The sequence below is a fragment of the Cydia amplana genome, chromosome 24 (assembly GCF_948474715.1).
Source record: "Cydia amplana chromosome 24, ilCydAmpl1.1, whole genome shotgun sequence".
NCBI lineage: Eukaryota > Metazoa > Arthropoda > Insecta > Lepidoptera > Tortricidae > Cydia > Cydia amplana.
The window spans coordinates 8,624,878-8,646,425 of record NC_086092.1 but is presented as its reverse complement, the minus strand read 5'-3'; the positions used below and the strand labels follow the sequence as shown (position 1 = coordinate 8,646,425).

General features: G+C 39.3%; 2 protein-coding genes and 1 long non-coding RNA gene across 3 annotated transcripts; 1 reads left to right on the top strand and 2 right to left on the bottom strand.

Moving 5' to 3' along the window:
• Positions 1 to 2,775: 2,775 nt before the first annotated feature.
• LOC134659289 (uncharacterized) lies at positions 2,776 to 5,266 on the bottom strand. The gene is made up of 3 exons (XR_010097791.1): positions 5,182 to 5,266; positions 4,503 to 4,595; positions 2,776 to 2,893 (listed from the first exon to the last, which is right to left on the bottom strand). It is a non-coding gene; the product is annotated as an uncharacterized LOC134659289 (long non-coding RNA).
• Positions 5,267 to 6,054: 788 nt separating this feature from the next.
• LOC134659086 (uncharacterized) lies at positions 6,055 to 8,627 on the bottom strand. Its single transcript, XM_063514691.1, has 3 exons — positions 8,167 to 8,627; positions 7,726 to 7,785; positions 6,055 to 6,235 (listed from the first exon to the last, which is right to left on the bottom strand). Exons 1-3 carry the CDS (start codon positions 8,460 to 8,462, stop codon positions 6,055 to 6,057), a joined length of 537 nt encoding a protein of 178 aa, XP_063370761.1. The 5' UTR covers positions 8,463 to 8,627.
• A 524-nt stretch (positions 8,628 to 9,151) lies between these two features.
• LOC134659326 (uncharacterized) lies at positions 9,152 to 19,042 on the top strand. Its single transcript, XM_063514991.1, has 9 exons — positions 9,152 to 9,474; positions 9,689 to 9,924; positions 10,400 to 10,584; positions 11,490 to 11,635; positions 12,137 to 12,273; positions 13,067 to 13,154; positions 13,826 to 13,984; positions 14,440 to 14,492; positions 18,850 to 19,042. Exons 1-9 carry the CDS (start codon positions 9,259 to 9,261, stop codon positions 18,986 to 18,988), a joined length of 1,359 nt encoding a protein of 452 aa, XP_063371061.1. The 5' UTR covers positions 9,152 to 9,258; the 3' UTR covers positions 18,989 to 19,042.
• Positions 19,043 to 21,548: the final 2,506 nt, after the last annotated feature.

Sequence of the window (21,548 nt, the reverse complement as noted above, 5' to 3'; positions counted from 1 at the left end):
GCCCACACCAATTTTGGTGTCTAGCCATAGCAGTTGCCGCGCACCGCTACGGAACGGACGCCTGCTCGCGCTTGCACCACCTAGCGGTCATATTTGACGTAAAAGACGCGTTTTGTTAGAGAGTGAATCTTCTGTACCTAGTACTATTATTTGAATCAATCAACTATTAACTGCTTCTACTAACATGCTCAGGAGATGTCCCATTATGGAAAGGTCTTATAACTACCATAAAATGCAAGTTTGGTTCATTTAAATACGAAAAACCTAGAATTTTAATAGTGACTCGGGAGACCGTAACCATAGCAACGTGTGACAAGAAAGAGTTGATTAACCCATTTATTCTGTGGTATAGTCAAAGATATATGTAACTCCGTATAAGATACCTAAGTAAAGTCTAAGGAAAAAGCGTGACTCGAAATTCGACAAAAAGTTATGAATCATAACGATTATTTACATTATTTTGCTTTCATAAGTAATAGTGATTCATTTTTAAAAAGCGTTTTGCAATTAAAAGACACGTCAAGATCGCGTAGTCTTTTTCTAATGCTAAAAAAACTAACTTTAGGTACTTACGGAAATTTTGAGATGGCACCAGCAGGTTTTTGGATTTTAATCCATGTTACACTGCTGAAAAAAAAAAGTTACATCAAAGTTTGCTATAACAGAATCCTTAATAATTATAATATTGTGATAATAGATCGAGCGCAACACCGGGCCGTGCTCGTTGACATCACCATCCCCCATGATGAGAATCTCGTGAAAGCCGAGAAGGACAAGTCCAGTAAGTACCTAGACTTGGCTCACGAGATAACCGCCATGTGGGATGTTGATTCGACGATCATTGTCCCGATAGTCGTTTCAGCGAACGGTCTAATAGCGAAGAGTCTCGACCAACATCTTGAGAGACTCTCGCTAGGTGGTTGGATCAAGGGCCAGATGCAGAAGGCGGTGATCTTGGACACGGCGCGGATAGTCCGCCGGTTCCTCTCTCTGCGGCCCTGACCACCGGCAGCTTGGGCCTTGCCCCGCTGCTGGCGGCACCCTAGGTTAGGTTTTTTATAATGTGTTTATATGTATTTTTTATTGTTTTGTAAGTGTTTTTATATTTTACTTTTATATTCATATTATAAATCACCTAGCCTAGAGAGTTCAAGTAAATAATTATAAGAATACAAAGAATATGTGTTCTCATTTATTGTTTCTGTTCCCGAAAGTAAAAATTGTTAGTATTCACTATAGATGCCCAAATTTTTAATATACAATACCTACTCTTTATTGCGCACCTCACATACACGTAGTTTACAATAAATGTACAATAACATAAACAAAGACAATAGAGGTAACAACAGGCGGTCTTATTGCTTAAGAGCGATCTCTTCCAGACAACCTTTGGGTATCGGAGACAAAAGAATTAGAATATACGGTAGGTGGCGCAAAGAAAAAATATGAAAAGTCGAATTGAATATAACCATAATCTTTAATAGAAAAAAACCGACTTCTCTAACTACTAGCCTGGACCCACTTAACGGCGCTTATACTTTATTTGGTAATATGTATACATTTTATGGTAATCATAGTGGTTTGTTTAGTTTAGGTATCATAGTGGTTTTCCAGATCAAGGTCCGGGTCCGTGTCCGGATCCGGGTCCGAGTCCGAGTACGGGTCCGAGTCCGAGTACGGGTCCGAGTCTGAGTACGGGTCCGAGTCCGGCCGAGGCGGGCCCAGTCCAAGTCAAAATCGAAATTCTGAATCACAAAACGTGTACTATGCGTCGTTGAAGAGTTCTGTTCTGATCATCATCAGCAGTTCCGCATCATCAAATGCCACAGTTTGTAATGTAAATGCTTGATTTTCTGATGAAAATATATAAAATTATATACGTATGCCTTTAAGATTTGAGGAATTCCCTCAATTCCTCATGGATCCCATGTTCAGGACTTGAGATTGACATAAATGTGCCTAAAAACCTAACTTGCTTAACAAACATAACGAAAAGGACAAATCGCCAAATGCGAGCTATGCGTCGTTGAAGAGTTGCGTTATGATCATCATCAGCAGTTCCACTGCATCAAATGCGACAGTTTTTAATGAAAATGCTTAATTTTTTGATGAAAATACAAAAATCTCTATATGCATGCCTTTATGATTTGAGGAGTTCCCTCGATTCCTCATGGATCCCATCATCAGAACTCGAGCTTGACAAAAATGTGGCTTAAAATCTTAACTTGCTTAACAAACATAACGAAGAGGACAAATCGTCAAACGTGTACTATGCGTCGTTGAAGAGTTCCGTTCTGATCATCATCAGCAGTTCCACTTCATCAAATGTCACTTTTTTAAATGTATATGCTTGATTTGTTGATAAAAACACAAAAAATCACTATATGTATGCCTTTAAGATTTGAGGAGTTCCCTCGATTCCTCATGGATCCCATCATCAGAACTGGGTTTTGACAAAAACGGGACCAATCTGTATGTATATACATACAATCAAAAAAAAATTTTCAAAATCGGTCCAGTAATGACGGAGATATGGAGTAACAAACATAAAAAAAAAAATAAAAAAAAAAAAATAATAAAATAAAAAAAAACAACCGAATTGATAACCTCCTTTTAGATTTGGAAGTCGGTTAAAAAAACACAAAACATTAATAAAGATAATCGGGAAGGAACAGAGATTACGAGACTAGTAACAACCATTACCTACTGATCACTGACTTAATTATTTGAGATAGATGTATTTTAACACTACACATTATTATAACTGACCTGTCTTTCTCAACGACGGTGTAAGTCAATTCACACGTTTTCAACGCCTCCTTTACGACACGATCTAGTTTCCACAGCAGAATACGGTATTTCGACATGAACATGTCTCGCAACGATATGGTTTCTGTAAAAACAAACGATTCACTTCTTTGAAACTATCCTGGAGTGGCGGATAGGACGCAAGCGGGGTAGTGGAAAACCCAGACGCAGTTTTTAGAACTAGTGAGAGAAAAGTTTTTGGCAAAAATTTCATTTTTGGTACAAGCTTAATTTTATCGCTGACTGTACTTTTCTTACGACAGACAACTAATACTCATCGAGACAATTCTAAAAACCCCTAACACAATTAGGTTGCGTTGTTTCATCACAGAGTTCCTATGGCCACCTCCTGTCTCCATCATCAGATCAGCTCGATGGTACCATAATATTGCATTGTCACCCGACTTACATGTGTATGCAAAATTTCAGCTCAATCGGAAACCGGGAAGTGGATCAAATTTAACTTGCAAGATTTGATTACAGACAGACAACGGGACAGGTGAAACTAAATAAAAGCTTGTAAAAAGTAGGGGTCGTGTCGTATCAAAAAGTCAATCACTCTTAAGTTAATGATGATGATGATGAAAAACAAAACACAGACAGACGGGCTTCTCCACTTTGACCTTAGATTTTGACCTGAGAAAAAACGATTTAAATTACAAAAAAACCGGCCATGTGCGAGTCGGACTCGCATTTCAAGGATACCGTACATTAAGTCCGACTCACGCTTGACTGCACATATCTATTAGGTTTTTCTGTCATCTATAGGTAAAGAACTATTTTTTCAAAATATTAGACCCAGTAGTTTCGGAGATAAAGGATGGGGGGGGGGGGGGGATGGTCCGACAGACAGACGCACGAGTGATCCTATAAGGGTTCCGTTTTTTTTCCTTTTGAGGTACGGAACCCTAAAAAACCATAATAATCAAACTAAACAAGCGCTGGTGGCCTAGCGGTAAGAGCGTGCGACTTTCAATCCGGAGGTCGCGGGTTCAAACCCCGGCTCGAACGATTGAGTTTTTCGGAACTTATGTACGAAAGATCATTTGATATTTACCAATCGCTTTTCGATAAAGGACAACATCATGAGGAAACCGGACTAATCCCAATAAGGTCTAGTTTAGTGGGTTGGAAGGTCAGATGGCAGTCGCTTTCGTAAAAACTAGTGCCTACGCCGGGGGTCACCAATTAGTTTCTTTTGGGGTCCGATTTTTAAAATAATAGGATACCATGCACGGACCGCGATCTATTTGAGTTTATTAAATAAGTAGAAAAATAAAATAGGTCGGCGGTCCAGATCCGGACCGCGGTCCGCCATTTAGTGACCCCTGGCCTACGCCAATAAGTCATGGGATTAGTTGCCCAGCGGACCCAAGGCTCCCATAATAATCGTACTAAAAAATAACAGAATAAATTTAAATGTGGAAAATTACTGTCTTGGGTGAGACTTGAACTCACGGCCTCTGGATCGATACTCCAGCGCTCTGCCATCTGAGCTACCAATACCTCATCCATAGGGGACCCTAGAGACATCTACCGTAAGAGCTTTACACTTCTTATACGGCTACCGGAGTTCCAAGTCATATTGGAAATTCACCAGTTACGTTGTGCTACCCATACTAATTCACCATCGTTCGTAGACGTTTATGCTTGTTAATAAAAATTTAAAAATAACTTATCAAGTGACCACAGACCTGCTAAAGATAATACCTCCTTCACAAACTCTATATCTCCCTCCGATAGCTGACTGAACGTCTTCATCTTGCAATTCTCATTGTCCACAAATTCTGTAAAAAAAATGTAAAAAAAACAATTACAATAAAAATAAAAATACAGGTAAAATTTTACAAAAGCACAGAATAAATAATAGTACTAGGTACAGAAGATTCACTCTCTAACAAAACGCGTCTATTACGACAGATATGACCGCTAGGTGGCGCGAGCGCGAGCAGGCGTCCGTTCCGTAGCGGTGCGCGGCAACTGCTATGGCTAGACACCAACATTGGTGTGGGCCGCATGTACGTGTAGGTACTTGCAGCGACGCGACGAAATCGCGGAGTGAGCCACACCTGACTAAAGTTAGGTTAATAGGTTTTTGAAGTGAAAACTTCTTTAGCGGCGCTGTGCAGTTTTTCTTTATTGATTTAAATGCCATCTGGTGAGTTTCCCTCTAACTGGTATTAATATAACTCGAGTACTAACAGTGATGTGCTTAGGGGTTTCAAGTAATGCGACGAAATAATGCTAGATGGCGTTAACCTCAATTATACAGACATTTTGCACTAGTCATTGAGTTTGCACTTCTGCCGGCACTCCCGGAGTGCAACCCGTTGTTTTTTTTTCTATTATTATAGGTTAATAGGTATAAATTACCTGTGAGAGCGACCACAGTTTTGGTGAAGAATTTTTCAGTGATGTTTGAGAGGAGGCCGAGCGAAGGGACAGCGGTGGCGGCGTCGGCATAACAATGTTCTAGGAAACGGTTGTTTCTGAAAGGAAAACAATATTATCATTATTTCATGCGACGACTGGTCTGGCCTAGTGGGTAGTGACCCTGCCTGTGAAGCCGCGGTCCTGGGTTCGAATCCCGGTAAGGGTATTTATTTGTGTGATGAGCACAGATATTTGTTCCTGAGTCTTGGGTGTTTTCTATGTATTTTGTATATTATATATATATCGTTGTCTGAGTACGTACCCACAATACAAGCCTTCTTGAGCTTACTGTGGGACTTAGTCAATCTGTGTAAGAAGTCCTATATTATTTATTTATTTATTATTATTTCATCAATTTAAAGATATGCACTTTTATTTAGAACTGGTATGTTACAGTCGATGAATGTATCTGATGCTTGATAATGTACTCGAGTACGAGTTACTGCGCTGTTACGGCAAAACGCGCATCTTATTACATATTTAATACTTCCTATTTAGATACATAGTACATACGTTGTTTTGCCGTAACAGGATTACAGGACAGATCAAGGCCTTGTCAGTGATTGCAATGTGCCTCTAGTCGGTTTTAGATTCCAAGATGGCGCCCATATGGGTACTTTTGCAATAAATCATCATGGCAATCGTTTTAAAGGTTCTCAGGGGTGGGTGGTGTCAAAATTTCAAAAGTGATGACTGTTTTGGCATCTTTGATGTCTGATACGTAGATTTACGTAAAATATGTCATGGATGTCGTTATTTGCTTGCCTGTTACTTAACTTACTAGTACATAATATTAGATTTTTAGATAAGTACTTACAGAGACTGATCAGGTTGTATATTAGAATCTTTATTTTCTTTATGCGATCTATTTGACACATTTTTGTCCTTGTGTGTTTCATTTGTATTCTTTTTCTCACTAACTATATTGTTAGTTTTTTCTTTGTCTTTTTTAGATTTGTTGGTATTCTTGGGTACTTTTTCAAGCAGTAAAGTCCTGAAAGTGAAAATATTTTCTACAGGTCAAACTATTTACAAGTACCAGTAGATTTACATATGTATGTTAAGATTATTTTTTTCGGGATTATTTTTAACAGTGTGATAAGGGAAAAGTGTGGACTGAACGAAGATGTAGTGACAAAAATTGAGAAAGGTATGTTGAGATGGTTTGGACACGTGGAAAGAATGAGTGAAAGAAGGCTGACAAAGAGAGTGTATAAGGGAGAAGTAGAAGAGGGAGTTGGAAGGGGCAGACCTCGGCGGACTTTCTTCGATCAGATCGGGGAAATCCTGAAGAAAGGCCAGGTCAAGAGCACCCTAAACCGGCGAGCGTGTATGAGGAATATTATGAAAGTAACGGAAGCGAAAGAGGTGTGTCAGGATCGTAGCAAGTGGAAATCCGTGGTCTCTGCCTACCCCTCCGGGAAATAGGCGTGATTATATGTATGTGTATGTATGTATGTATTTTTTTCGGGTCTTTTTTGCAGCTGAACATAATCATGTTATTTAGTAAAGAAGAATTTTATTAAGATCACTAGGTTAGTTATTAAATGCAGCTCATAATTTTTACCGAACTACAGCAAAACAAAATCAAGCAAAAACTTACGCTGTCTCTCTCCCACTAGTTTCCTTAAGCGTCACCTCAAACGTACAATCGACACATTCCTCCATGGCCTCCCAAAGCGGTGCGTAAAGCGAGTTATACCCGAACCCAACATCCTTGTCCCGATGCTTCAACAGATTATATATATACTCCGCTTGGCTTAAATGCATTTCTTCATAGGACAATTTGGTTTGAGTACTTTTGATGAAGCGTAAAGTTTTGTCTAGGAAACGGACTTTGATGGTGCCGGTGGGTTCTGGAGGGCGGAGAGGGGTTGCATGTGAGTGTGGTAGCATGGTGGCGGGGGGATGAGGCAAGAGAGCGCGTGTGCGAGGTTGTCGGAGGCCGTGAGGTACGGGGGCGGGTGGGTTTGCTGAGTGAGGTGGTCGGATAGCTCGTGCTTGGATTAAGCGGTCGGCTATGGCGCTGTGAAATGTTAAATGGGTTTTAAGAAAAGCTTATTATGTTGTAAGCAGAAACCGAGATGTTTTGTTAATTTATTCAAAAGGAATGACAAGTGATGAGTAGTGTTGCTTTTTGCAAATGCAATGCACGATGCAACATGTATAATGGTGTGTTGGAACATTTTACAAAAACCATCGCTATACTTTATGATATTTGGGCAATTTCATTCTCAGAAACATGAGATCTATTTTCACATATTTTTTAATCAAAAAATTTATAGAATGGGAAAAAAATGTAAAACTTCTCCTTGTAAGGTCAAAAGATGAAAAGAGCTTGTAATTCTAATTAGAAATAATATAAAAAGCGGGAGGCACATTATTATTAATTTATTAGAAAAGATAAAGTAAGCAAAGTAATCAGTTAGATGGTTAATTGAATTATATGAAAAGTAAACCATAATAAAATAAAATAAGCCTTACCTCAGCTTGACTGGCTTTTTCTTAATCTTATTAGAAAATATCTTTTTGTACACTAAGAGCCTGTAGAAAAAAAACAAAGTATAATTTTACATAAATTTACCCTGTTTAAAGTTGGTCAAGTTGGTTGGTTGGTGGTTGGTTGGTTGGTTGGTTGGTTGGTTGGTGGTTGGTTGGTCAAACCAATTTGTTGGTCAGTAAATCAGGAAAACTATACTCATCCTTTTCTTTTATATTTATATATTTAAATTAAATTATGTATAGGTGGTCAAACCAATTTGTCAGTAAATAAGAACAAAAAAAAGTATACTCAACCTTTTCTTTTGGGTGCTAGTATACTAGTGTAAGATATGAAATAAGACAGTCCTTTGACAAACTATAGATTGTTTCCTATAAGACATTATATCTATCTAATTAAGCATTATTTTAATTCCGTAAACTTACTTTCCATTCTCATAAGCATGTGTCCACCGAAACACCTCACGAGACATCTCCAGAACTTGAATGATCTCCTCGGCAAGCACTCTGTCCTGATCCTTGAAGGCCTTGCTCTTCAAGTTCCTCGTATCAGTGACCAAATTTACCAAAAACCCCTCGACGTAAGGCGAGATGGAGGGAAAGTATACTTCGCTGTTGTTTCTTTTCAAAAAGTCCAGTGTTTTTTGAAGATAATCGTTCACTTCCATGGGTTCCATGTATTTCATGGCTTTCTCAAACTCTATTAGGTTTTTTGAAGCCATGTTGATAGTGTTTTGGCAATTGCACAAAAGTTTCTTGAGGATTCAATTGTATACTATATTTCAAGGATGCCTAAAGTTCCGCGTGTCCATATGAATGGTGCATGATTACAGACATTTTTACTACTCATACCATCGAAGAGAAGTAGTGATAGTTGTCATGAACATATTGTAAAAGCAAATTCGTACTTGTGGGTACCCACACTTCCGGAAAATTGAAAGAACCGCGTTGTCAGCGAAATAAACAAACAAAAAGTAATTAAGATACCTTTATATAACTTGTAACTCTAGTCAAGTAAATTTAAGGTATTACCGACAGTATTATTGCTGAATACAATGAGATTTTTCTGAAAAACTGCAGGATTTCCACAAAACAACAAACAGCGAACTGTCAAGAAGAAAATTTCAAAAATCAAAAAATCAACGTTTTGTTTCCCATTCTTCCAAAACTAATATTGAACTAGTAATGCAACCAAATAACACCAAAACGAAACCAAAATACCCTTTTTATAAAATAATCATCCAATTTTACTAAATGTAAAAGTTTATATGAGAGTAAATATTTGCTTTGTATGAGATATCAATTCGTCCAAAAATATATAATGGAATAACAAAACGCATTAAAAGTTGTTTGAAGCATTGTTTTTACCGTTTTTACTTTATAATTATTTCATATGGCAACATCGTTTTGAGGTTAGAAATGTCAATTTGTGTTTTACAATATGTACACAAATTATTTCTGGAATTATCGTTTAATTCTAAATTAAAGTGCTACAATTAAATAACCAATTCATTAATAATGTCTTTCGACGTCAATTGGGACGTCGAAAGTCAGAGAGAGGACCACGAGTGCGAAGAACATTGGCAGTTAAGAAAGGCGTTCATAGAACGATGGAAGAACGAATATCCTAAAGACAGGCTGGTTTGCCTAGCTAGAGTCTTCGCTAACATGGAGTTCATGGGCTGCCGGTACCCCACAGAAGTGATGCAAGAAGTTGCAAGGCTCTCACAAGAAGTAAGCTAAATTTTCCCTCTTGATTTTGATGTTTGTCTAACCATAGCATCTTTTGAATTGTTTTTAATAAAAAGCACATTAAGTATAATTTCCCGCATAGTACGCAACTTTCCGTTTGTCCATGGCCTGTTCTCATTCAATCTCCTGTTTTAGGCGATTTTTTGGTGTATTTAGATTTTATGACTCAGTAGTAACTTACGAAATTATTTCATAGGTAGCAAGCATCTACAGAAAGTCAAAGAAAGGCAAACTCCAAAGGACATTTGTATCAGCTTCTGATGCTGCTGAGGACCGAGCGCGAGGTGTCAAGCGTGAAGGCGGCGTTATCAAAGATGGCCCGGCACCAAAGTCTTCTAAAATCCAGTTTGTGAAACAGGGCCAGGGCGGCAAAGAAGAGGAGACTGAGGATACGGATGTGGAAAGTAGAATAAGGAATTTGATTAGTTCAAGGTAAATCAAATATAGAAACAGACAAAAAAATTCTATTTATAAAAACCCTAATAAGGATTATTGCAAGATTTTTTTTGAAACTTTGGTGAAATTCTAAACTCAATCTTTCCCCATTTCAGGTTCCCAAATGTTCTGATTAATTCAAAACTTAGCATACCATTAAAACCTTGGTCACAATGCAAAGTTAGCAATAGAAACATTTTATCAAACAAGAAACCTCATCAAGTTAGGGTCTTGATAAGTTTATATTCAAAGACTCAGTTTTTTACTTAATTAATTTAATTCAACTTAATTATTGGCTGGAGGAAGCACAATATCGGGAGGTCTGGAGAACCAGGGGAGAGGCCTTTGCCCAGCAGTGCACTCAAATAGGCTAATAACAAATTAAAAAAAATTTATAATTCTATCAAAAACATCTTTACACATGTTAGTACTAATAAAGCCAAAAATCAAATCTATCGTTTGTTCATTTCAGCATATCCAGTAAATCACCCGAGGAATCCCGGAAGCCCCTCGGGGATCTTAACGAGTACCTGAAGGACCTGAGCGGCGTGCGGTGCTTGGACGCCCGGGCGTTCGACGACAGCATGTTTTTCAGCAGCTTCGGGCAGTTGGTGCTGCTCGTCAGGCCCTGGGCGGGGAAATGGTGGAATATACAGAGTGAGTACTACAAATTAAGGGGCTCCATAGATAAATTACTGATTTTTGACAAATTTCCTTGTACAAACTCTTAAATAAGTAAATATTCTTTATTGCACCAATTTTAACGGAAAAGCAGGAAAGATTCCGTCACCCAGGCGCGTTTTCCGGGCGGGGCGTGAGCGTTATATAAGTAAAAGCGGCGCGCCCCGCTCACGCCCCGCCCGGAAGCGCCTGTGTGACGAAGCCTTAAGTGTGCAGTAAAAATGGCTGGGACAAACACACAGATGGATGGACGGAGATGAAAAAGCAATGCACAGGTTTGTAATGGGGTCAGCAACACGCATGTGATACCACTGGAGGTCGCAGGCGTCAGGCGTCCATAGCCAGCATTTAAATTTCCACCCTGTATACAAAGTTTTGTTTATGTAATTTTTTAGCATGGTTCTGTACGACAATGTTGTTGTCCTATCGTACCCCATTTGTACAGAGGACCTTGGTAAAATTGATTAAATGTCCTGTTCCTGTTCCGGGGGATTAAATCTTCTCGGGGCAGAGGTTGGAGCCGGTGTAGCTTTATTTGACGTTCATAAGCACATTGTCCACCGGTTTGACGACCGGTCTGGCCTAGTGGGTAGTGACCCTGCCTGCGAAGCCGATGGTCCTGGGTTCGAATCCCGGTAAGGGCATTTATTTGTGTGATGAACACTAATATTTGTTCCGGAGTCGGGTGTTTTCTATGTATATAAGTATGTATTTATCTATATAAGTATGTATATCGTCGCCTAGCATCCATAGTACAAGCTTTGCTTAGTTTGGGGCTAGTTTGATCTGTGTAAGGTATTCCCTATATTTATTTTATTTATTGTGATATGCCTACTTGAATAAACAATCTTTTATCTAACCAAGAAATCTGTCTGTTTCAGCAAGCTGTCAGGTGTGCAACGTCCCGTTCAGCTCCACGTTTGAGGACGGCGCCATGTCGATGCTCATCAACGGGCTGCTGGTGGCCCGGGCCACGGGAGCTTCTAAAGCGGACGCCAAGTGCAACGTCGAGGTCATGGCTTGGAACGTAAGAATTTATCTTATCTTATACCTTTCAACGAGCAATTCTTGTATGTATAAACAAGATATTTCGAGGACCTCGGAAACGGCTCAAACGATTTTGATTATATTTTCTATATGGGGGTTTTCGGGGGTGAAAAATCGATCTAGCTAGGTCTTATCTCTGGAAAACGCGCATGTTTGAGTTTTTATATGTGTCTCCCAGATATTTCCTCTTGTAAGTGAGGCTTTTTCTTCTCACCATTTATTCAACGAACACTTACGCACACATAACACACACTTAAACACTTGCTTATACGCAGAAGGTTTTGGGTTTAAATTCCAGATTCCAGTAAGGGCATTTATTTGTTTCTTTAGAGGTATTTTTCCAGAGTTATATAGACTGACGTCCTAGCAAATGTCAACGACCCGACCCCCCCGTTGTGTAATATCTATCTATCTTATCTTATCTATTATAAGGAAAATAGCTCACCCCCGCCGAGCTCTGGTTATATGTTATTGATTGCAGAGGTTACGCGAGGAGGTGGTAACAGTGGTAGTTAAGGAGCAGTTCAGGGCGGACGGTGGCGCCATCTCTGTCAGCGAGGTGGCGGGGCGGCGCGACGACGAGTTCGGCGCCCCCGTGGAGAACAGTGTCGCCACCAAGTGAGACCATCTGTTTCTCTGCTACTACCTTTCTACCTTCGATAATTATGCTTATTTGGCCCGTTTTATTTAAATTTTTTTTTTTTTTTGTGTTATTTCTACTCGGAATCACGAGCTCTTTTGTAGAGATGCCACGAATATTTTGCAACTACATATTCGGCCTATACGGCCACTTTGCCGAATATTCGGCCGAATACCGAATATCTATTGCCTCTGCCTAAAAAGAAAAATTACACAATAAAAATAACCAAGAACTGGGTAAATATATTTAATATTTAAAATGTATTCTTGGAAAGTTGAAACACCCTTTTTTGAGCGTTTGCTGATTACAAAATACATTATTTTATTTTTATCATGGGTCTGATTTGATTAATTCTGTTGAACAAAAAATATATGTGATAATTATTCATAATAAGTAATTGTGACTCAAAATGCCTAATATTCGGTGCTTCAACCGATAGAATGGCCGAATATTTGGTATGATATTCGGCCAAAACCACTGTTCGGGGCATCACCACAGAATAAATAATAGTATTAATAGTACTAAGTACAGAAGACTCACTCTCTAACAAAACGCGTCTGTTGCGATCAGCACAGATATGGCCGCTAGGTGGCGACAGCGCCACGCGCGGCTTATGGCTTTCCCCAAAATTGGGGCCGAACGGATGTACTTTTAGCTACCTGTAGCAAAGCGACGAAATCGCGGAGTGAACGCCTGGCATCACTGAGATTTTAAAAGGAGGAAAAGTCTCCCAAAATTAGCAGGGTATGATTGTATCTGTTTATCGTGTAGGATGATGAAGCTTATGGGGTGGAAGGGAGGCGGGCTCGGCGCCGACGCGCAGGGCATCGAGGAACCCATCAAGCCGCACCTGCAAATGGTGAGGGATACTAGTTAGGGTTCCGTATTTAAATGGTACCTAAAAATCTAAATTTTGTGATGTACGTAAAACGGGGTGACTTTAGTAAATTTTGGAGATACTTTGATAGTTTTAAAACGGCCACTAAATTAGCATTATCCATTATTTTCACGAAATGTTCGTGTATGATTATTTATAAGTATATAAGTTAGATTATTATACATTCTTGTTTACCTACTACTAAATATTCCGAATAAAAATATGTTACGGCTGAAAAACTGAAATTCCGAAGTCGCCCCTGCATTTCAAAGTCACCGCGGTTTACCGTAATTAATGGACGACCCCTAAGGGAAACTGTGACCAAAATAGTATTTGATACAATTGTGAGTGATGTGATGAACTCGTCGAGTAGAATAGCGTGTTTAGGCTACGAAGCGTGCTGAGTGGCCTAAGTAAGGTGCGAAACACATCTTTCATTTGGCATTTTGAATGGGGTTGGCAGCTGTCAAAGGTTTGCATAGATGGCGCCATCATAGCTTGCCCCTTTTTCTATGAGATTTGGCTTAAAAGGCTGGCATCCAGGGCATTAAAAAAAAACAAAAACTTGACACAATTCTTGACAGGGCAAGCTATGATGGCGCCATCTGTTAAATACTTCCGGCCAACCCCATTGAATAGATTCGTTTGCCCAGGTGAACCGCCAAGGCCTCGGCAGCACCTGCTCCGACGCCCAGAGCCTCCGGCGGGCGGCCTTCACCCTCATGAGGCGGTACTTAGCTTCAGACTGTCTCGACGTGGACCTTATCTTCAGCAGGGACTTCTCTAAGGAGGAGCGGGCTTCCTTACATCAGGTAAACTGTGTCATACGTCAAAACCTTGTCATGTCATGAGGCGGTACTTAGCTTCAGACTGTCTCGACGTGGACCTTATCTTCAGCAGGGACTTCTCTAAGGAGGAGCGGGCTTCCTTACATCAGGTAAACTGTGTCATACGTCAGGTAAACCTCGGCATAAAGCGGTACTTAGTTTCAGACAACATCGATGTGGACTTTGTCTTGTAGGGACTTCTCTAAGGAAGAGCGGGCTTCCTTACATCAGGTAAATTGTGTCGTACGTCAGGTAAACTTAGGCATGAGGCGGTACTTAGCTTCAGACTGTCTCGTGATCTTTTATTCAGTAAAGACTTCTCTAAGGAAGACCGGTCTATCAGGTAAACTGTGTCATACGTCAGGTAAGCCTTGTTATGAGGCGAGTCCGACTCGCACTTGGCCGGTTTTGTGATTTTACTCAATCTTTTGTGTTTCCAGGTCGCGCAGAAGGTCGGCTTGGCCAGCAGGAGCTACGGGGCTGGGGAAGAGAGGTATGAAGTGGCACAGATATTAAATCCCATCATAAAGTAAGTATAGTATAGAGTAGTCTGCCCATACAAGCCTCGCTTAGTTCCACAAAAATTCAAGAGATGTCACTCAGAGCACCATTGGGCCTAAATATATATTTGTGTTATTTCAAATGTTGCCAATTTTTAAATTAACATGTATAGTTCTAATTTCTTTAGCATATTATAACAAAAACCTTTTAAAACATCCATTTACACATAGTAAATCGACGCAGAAAAAAATAAATAAATAATGGCAAGAACTATTCTAAGCGCCATCTATCGCATTACTAGACAGTTAGTTTCTTGCCGTTGTAACATACCATAACACACTAAATAGCTCGATTGTTTGAGAAAGACTATCAATAGATGTCACTGTAGTAAATCCTCATCATAGACTAGGAATCCTCTAGACGGAGTTTAGAGGTTTAGAGCAATTATTTCATGAAACCGATGCTGCCAAAAATACGGGGGTGCGGGGGGACGAGGTGAGCGAATCCCGTGCCGTGATTGGTCCGTTCAAAGACACGGACCAATCATGGCACCGGATTGACTCGAAGATGGAGTATAACTACCGTATAAAGCTTTGGATTCCTCCGAAAACGGTGCCGTCATATAGCGGCCGCAAAAGACGGCCGTCTTTACGGTGGCGACATGGCGACACACCGTCATCCACCAAGGTCAAAGCGGCAAATTTGAAAAATGTAGGCGCGATGGGATAACGTCCCATAGAAAATTTGAATTTCGCGCCTTTTCCTACTGACAAGATTTGCTTGATCATCTATAATTTACTTGGAGGATGAAATATAATCAGGAGAATGGTAAAGCTTACCACATGAGCTTACATATTGCATTGAAGATATTGTTCGCCGACTTGCAGCTCCAAGTGACATCCACTGCAGATCATGCTGTCATTGAGGTTCATGACTCTAAGAGCAACCACAATGTCTACCAGGACAACAGAAGCGAGGCGAAGTGCTTCGGCAGAGCGACGGCGTACGCGTAGCAGTGCGGCGTAGCACTGTGACGTAGCAGACGCGGCGTAGCAGACGCGCCGTAGCAGACGCGGCGTAGCGTAGTAGTAGATTGTAAGGAGAAACCCACACTCACGAATAAAGCGTGTTGTAGTTGCGCGAAGTACCAGGGCGACAGAAGCGTGTAGTAGATTGCAGCACACGGCGACGCGCGCGTAGCACACATACGAAGCGCCGTGCGGTTACTACGCGTATATTTATGCGCTCTTATTTATACGCGCGGATTAAAATGTTGATTTTATTTGAATAATCCAGAATTAAATTTAATAGAATTTAGCGCGAAGACTTGGGTAGGTCTACACCGTGCGGCGGTCCGGGGGGAAGGGGGAATATTTATACTAATTATAACAGAAAAAGTTTATTAAAACAAACATCAAATGCTTTTGTGTAATAATTTCAGGTTTGATAGGTACGGGTTTTGCTATGGGAGAAGTTGAAAAGGAACGTTATGAAAACATATCTTTGTATGTATAGGTACTAAGATAGTACAAATCATGTACAAATCTGTTGCTTAAATATTTTTAAAGCACGACGCGACGTTGCCAAACTGCTATGAGTTACTGCGAAGCGAGTCCAGTTTAACTCGACAACGTCGCATCGTATTGTTACAATAGGGTATTTTCGTACTAGTCAAATCAGTTACTTATAAGAATTGAGCATGAATTGAGGTATTTTATCTCTTTAGGATCGAAAGAGCTCGAGAATTTGAGTACAAATAACACAAAAGTGGCAAAAAAGATCACAATATAAAAAATGGCAAAAATAGTAGTTTTCGATATAAGTGCGAGAAGTATGTCATTTTGCACGAGTACCGAGCTTTCGATTTTTCCGGTAATATACTGAGGGGCTACCGCCAAAACCGAAATTCGCAAATTGCGGGGATCTTTCTCTTTTACTCCAATGCAGGCGTAATTAGAGTGACAGAGAAAAATGCCCGCAATTTGCGAAATTCGATTTTCGCGGTTATAGCCCTGTCACTTATAACGGATGCCTTTGCTTTGATATCTGGTGGCGTTAAATTAACTCCAAAATCGTCTGAATCACTCATTTTTATTTAATAACTTATGCTTTCGTGGCAATTACTTACAAACATAAATCACTTAAATGTTGAATAAAAAAGGCGGGAAGGGAATAAAAAAGTTTTACTTAATTGAAGAGAAATTGTATTATTAAAATTAAAAAAAATAATTTTCAGAACATGTAATTATACTTGGTCAACCAGATCTTGACAGTAGAAAAAGGCGGCAAATTTGAAAAATGTAGGCGCGAAGGGATATCGACCCATAGAAAATTTGAATTTCGCGCCTTTTTTTACTGACAAGATTTGGTTGACCAGCTATATATAAAAAAACATGAATCTTTTTTTATTTCTTTATATTGATATATATCTAATTAATTACATTTAATTTAAGTGTAGTGTACGAATGTCAGCTTCATTCAGTCGCGCGTTGTTCAAGTAATACTGTTGGGTCTCGAATAATACTCCTTTATGCCCAATCGCGCGTTGTTCAGGTGGGTCATTTATAAGCGGGTCTCGCATAATACTCATTTATTTAAAAAGTATCAATCAGATTACTTTTTTGCAGTAGTGTAAAAAAATCAAACTTTACGCACGATTTGCAGCTACAAAAACTAAACTTTTTGAGCAATTGTATTTAAAAAATATAAAGAAACGCTCAAGTACCAGTAGCATGGTGGCATATAGACGGACTTACGCCAGTGTGTCTAATCCTTTTGCCATGCACCAATGGTAGCATCCGCAAAATTATTATGACAGGTATTTATTTTCAGCCGGTTTAAATAGTTTCGGCAAGACTTATGATGTAGCATTCGTATAATATATAAATATTATCATCACCACAGTATCGTTTTCCGAAATTACTTTATGGTTATACCGTTTGGCTACGCTATTTCTCTGTACCCTGCCTCTCCCTTCCCTCCCTGTACTCCTTAAGTGCCCGAACTCTCTTTACTCCTACTGAAAGATACATAAGACTATCCTGTTCGGTCATTTCCTTCCATCCCTCATGCTTGATCCAGTTTTAAACTAGATTCATGATTTATTCAATACGCTATAAAGCGACATCTGTTGATTACTTCTAATCGTTGGCAACGACATATGTCTACTAACTTTCAATAAAGACGTATAGATGTCGTTAGGAATTCTATGATTTGGATGTGACACAGCGCCATCTCGTATCCATGATAGGCAACAGTGCATTTTCAGTGACGCCATCTAGTAATGATGCGCTTTTAGGCGGTCGCATTTGAATGTATGGGATAGCATCGTCTGTATATATGTTGTCTGTGATCCCATGTACAGAGTACAGACAGCCAATTCTGTCCATCGGTGGACCTTATGCCATTTGTAATAAGGTTTACGAACTGTCAGCCAACAGTGTGGGCGATGGTCATAGACTAGGAATCCTCTAGACGGAATTTAGAGCAATTTTATTTAATGAAACCGATGCTGCCAAAAATACTGGGGTGCGGGGGACGAGGTGAACGAATCCCGTGCCGTGATTGGTCCGTTCAAAGACACGGACGTCACACAAAGACACTTTGACTCGAAGATGGAGTAAAACTACCGTATATTTGTGGCAGAGGGGGTAGCGCTACTATGCTCAGTCTGGAGGATGTCTTGTCTGTGACAAAAGCAGACCAAACCCTGTTTTTAGGGTTCCGAACCCTAAGGGTAAAAACGGGACCCTATTACTAAGACTCCACTGTCCATCTGTCTGTCTGTCACCAGGCTGTCTCATGAAACGTGATAGCTAGATAGTTGAAATTTTCAGATGATGTATTTCTGTTGCCGCTATAACAAATACTAAAAAGTACGGAACCCTCGGTGGGCGAGTCCGACTCGAACTTGTCCGGTTTTTTTCCTTTGAGTTGTGCCAGCTTTTAAATATTGTGACTTTCCTTGTTTTTCTTCCTAATACCAATTTCTTAATTGTTTTATAATTGATATCCGAAGATTAAAAAAATAAACCACGCTCGTATATAGCGAGTAGTTCTAAAAGTGGAATCTTGAGCGTTGCGAGGGTTCAAGGCACAAAAATGTTCACCGCACCAATGCGAGGAAAATACGAACTGTAAAACATCACAAATTAAATAAAAATGAACTTTACTAAGTAATTAATGTAATTATCATGCAAAGTCATAACTTAAAAGTAAATTCTATCAGTCAACATAAGAAAACAACTCAAAATTTGCATCAGATTACTTTGCAACACATGTGGATTAAATGCAACTTTCCTATCATTTTTGGTGGGCAAAGTTACATACAACTTATCAATTAATTTCAGATTCCTAGTGGTAAAGAAGAAGCTGGACCCCTTCTCGCTCGCACGCGCAGTGTTAGAGAAGGGCGGCAACACCCCCAAGTACCAGGTGTTCATACCGTGCGGCGCAAGTAAAAGGACTCAAAGAAATGGAAGATATTAATACTTTTACACCGGGCAAAGTAACATTTTTGGGGCAAAGTTAAAAAAAAGGGCAAAGATGTCATCTTGTGTTTTAAGGATTCGATGCCTCAAACTGAACAAGACAATGTATTTTATGCGGTTTCTGAAAAAGTATCCTTTACAAGCTATATTTACGAAATTACAAATAAAATTGCTGTGACATACGGACAGACAGACTCACGGATGAACAGACATATAATATGATAAAACTCTTAAGGGTTCCGCTTTTTTTTCTATTTTGGCTACGGAAATCTAAAAATGTACCTAATGGTATTTGAGATAATTATTGTGTTAATATTTCGTATTCACGTAGCCGTTTCGAACGTGTGTTCAAACTGTTTTATTACTATGGATTTATGAAAAACCAAAAACGTTGATAAAAAAAATATATTTTGCTCTCATGATTTCTTTGTCATGTAAAATAATCCTACAAAATGTGTAATAGGTTAATAAGTGAATGGAACATAGATTTTGATTTAATAAAGTATTCTTATTGAATTTGGCAGTTTTATTTGAATATCTTTATATTAACCTGAACTAGTTTTAGCAAACCATAAAAAAATGCGCAGGACGCAACATTTGTGCTTCCGTATTGGACAGTCGCCATCAGATATATCGGGGCGGTCAAGGCGCTCACAAATATCTGAACACGCTTCTATTGTTAAGGCGTTAGAGTGCGTGTGCAGATATTGTGAACACCTTGGCCGCTCCGATATATCTGATGGCGACTGGACAAAGTCAATTATTAGTTTTGAGGATTTGTGATTAGGTGGAAAAAAAAACCTATTTAAACACGTATTCTTTTATTAAAACGTTAACAGATACATACTCTTAGATTCAAAATTTCTAATAATTATACAGTCACCGCATCAAAAAAATACAACATTCATTTTGATACAACTTTGCCCGGATCATTCGATATGGGCAAAGTTGTAAAACAACGTCATGACAGTTTCTGTGGATTTTAAACACTTGCATTATTTTGCATTTAATAAATGTACAGTCAAGGTAATATAAACTTGGGCAGCAAGAAATATTCACATCGTTGTTAGGGCCACTTGCACCATTCCACTAACCCGGGGTTAACCGGTTAAACCTGGAGTTACCTTGGTTACCAGTACAATTTGACACTTGGTAAACGGTTTAACCGCTTAACCCCGGGTTAATGGGATGGTGAAAGTGGGCCTTAATGAGATAAAAACTGTTCAATTTTTAATTTCCTTGAACGCGCGTTTTGGTTGATGGGTTTGGCCGATCGAAGTATTCACAGATGGCGCCAGCATAGCTTTCCCTATCAATCCCTAGAATTGTCAAGTTCTTTTTTTATGGCATTTTATGCCCTGGATGCCAGTCCTTTAGAACTAAACTAGAGAAAGGTGCAAGCTATGATGGCGCCATCTATGCAAACCATTGACAGTTGCCAACCCCATTGTAAGATTGTTATAAAATAAAACTACAGGCATTTAACTTGTGGTAGCTATCCGCCAATTTCGTAAAATAGGCGCAGGAATGAGACACAAAATATGTTAGCAGAATATTTGCGATATGTCTTCTATATAACTGTACAAAATTAAAGCGGTTAATGTTATTTTTAACCAAAGTCTAAAAAAGACACCAAACCCTGTTCTACGGGAAATAAAACGTAAGATATAATAATTGAGAATAAATATAAAAATAATAATAACTATATTTTTGACATGTTCACTGTATAGATACTAGGAATTACAGTCTAAAGGCCTATAAGAACTTTAATGATCTCATAATGATCAGATTTTTACATAACTCAATGCGTTTCACTCGTACTTATATACTACTGCTTACTGATTATCAGTCCGCTGGACGGTATCGGCCTGTCAGTTAAACGCATAAGGTGACAGCTCGGAACAACTGACAGGCCGATATCGTCCGGCGGACTGAACATCAGTGGGCCCCTTTATTATAAGCCAATAACGTAGTGCATAATTATTTTCACCTCAGCAGCTCGAACAAGGGTACTTTGCTACTTAAAAACAGTGAGCAAAATCGCATTTTGCTCACTGGTGAGACAAAATGAGCAAAATGCGATTTTGCTCACTGTTTTTAAGTAGCAAAGTACCCTTGTTCGAGCTGCTGAGGTGAAAACTTAATTGTTGGTATCTTAAGAAAACATGAGTAAATAGAAGTAAGTGATGAAGAAGGAATAAATTTTTCGGGTTCTCTAATATGTTCTCACTGCTGAGGTGAAAAGTTTTGTGAACTACACGAGATCAAAGTTATTTACATCTCGTGCGCTTTTGAGTCCCTTACTACGCTCAAGATTCTTTCGCTTGCACGGGACTCAAAATAAGCACTCGAAGAAATATCAAACTTTGATCTCTTGTTGTACAAATAACTATTTCACCTCAGCAGCTCGAACAAGGGTACTTTGCTACTTAAAAACAGTGAGCAAAATCGCATTTTGCTCACTGGTGAGACAAAATGAGCAAAATGCGATTTTGCTCACTGTTTTTAAGTAGCAAAGTACCCTTGTTCGAGCTGCTGAGGTGAAAACTTAATTGTTG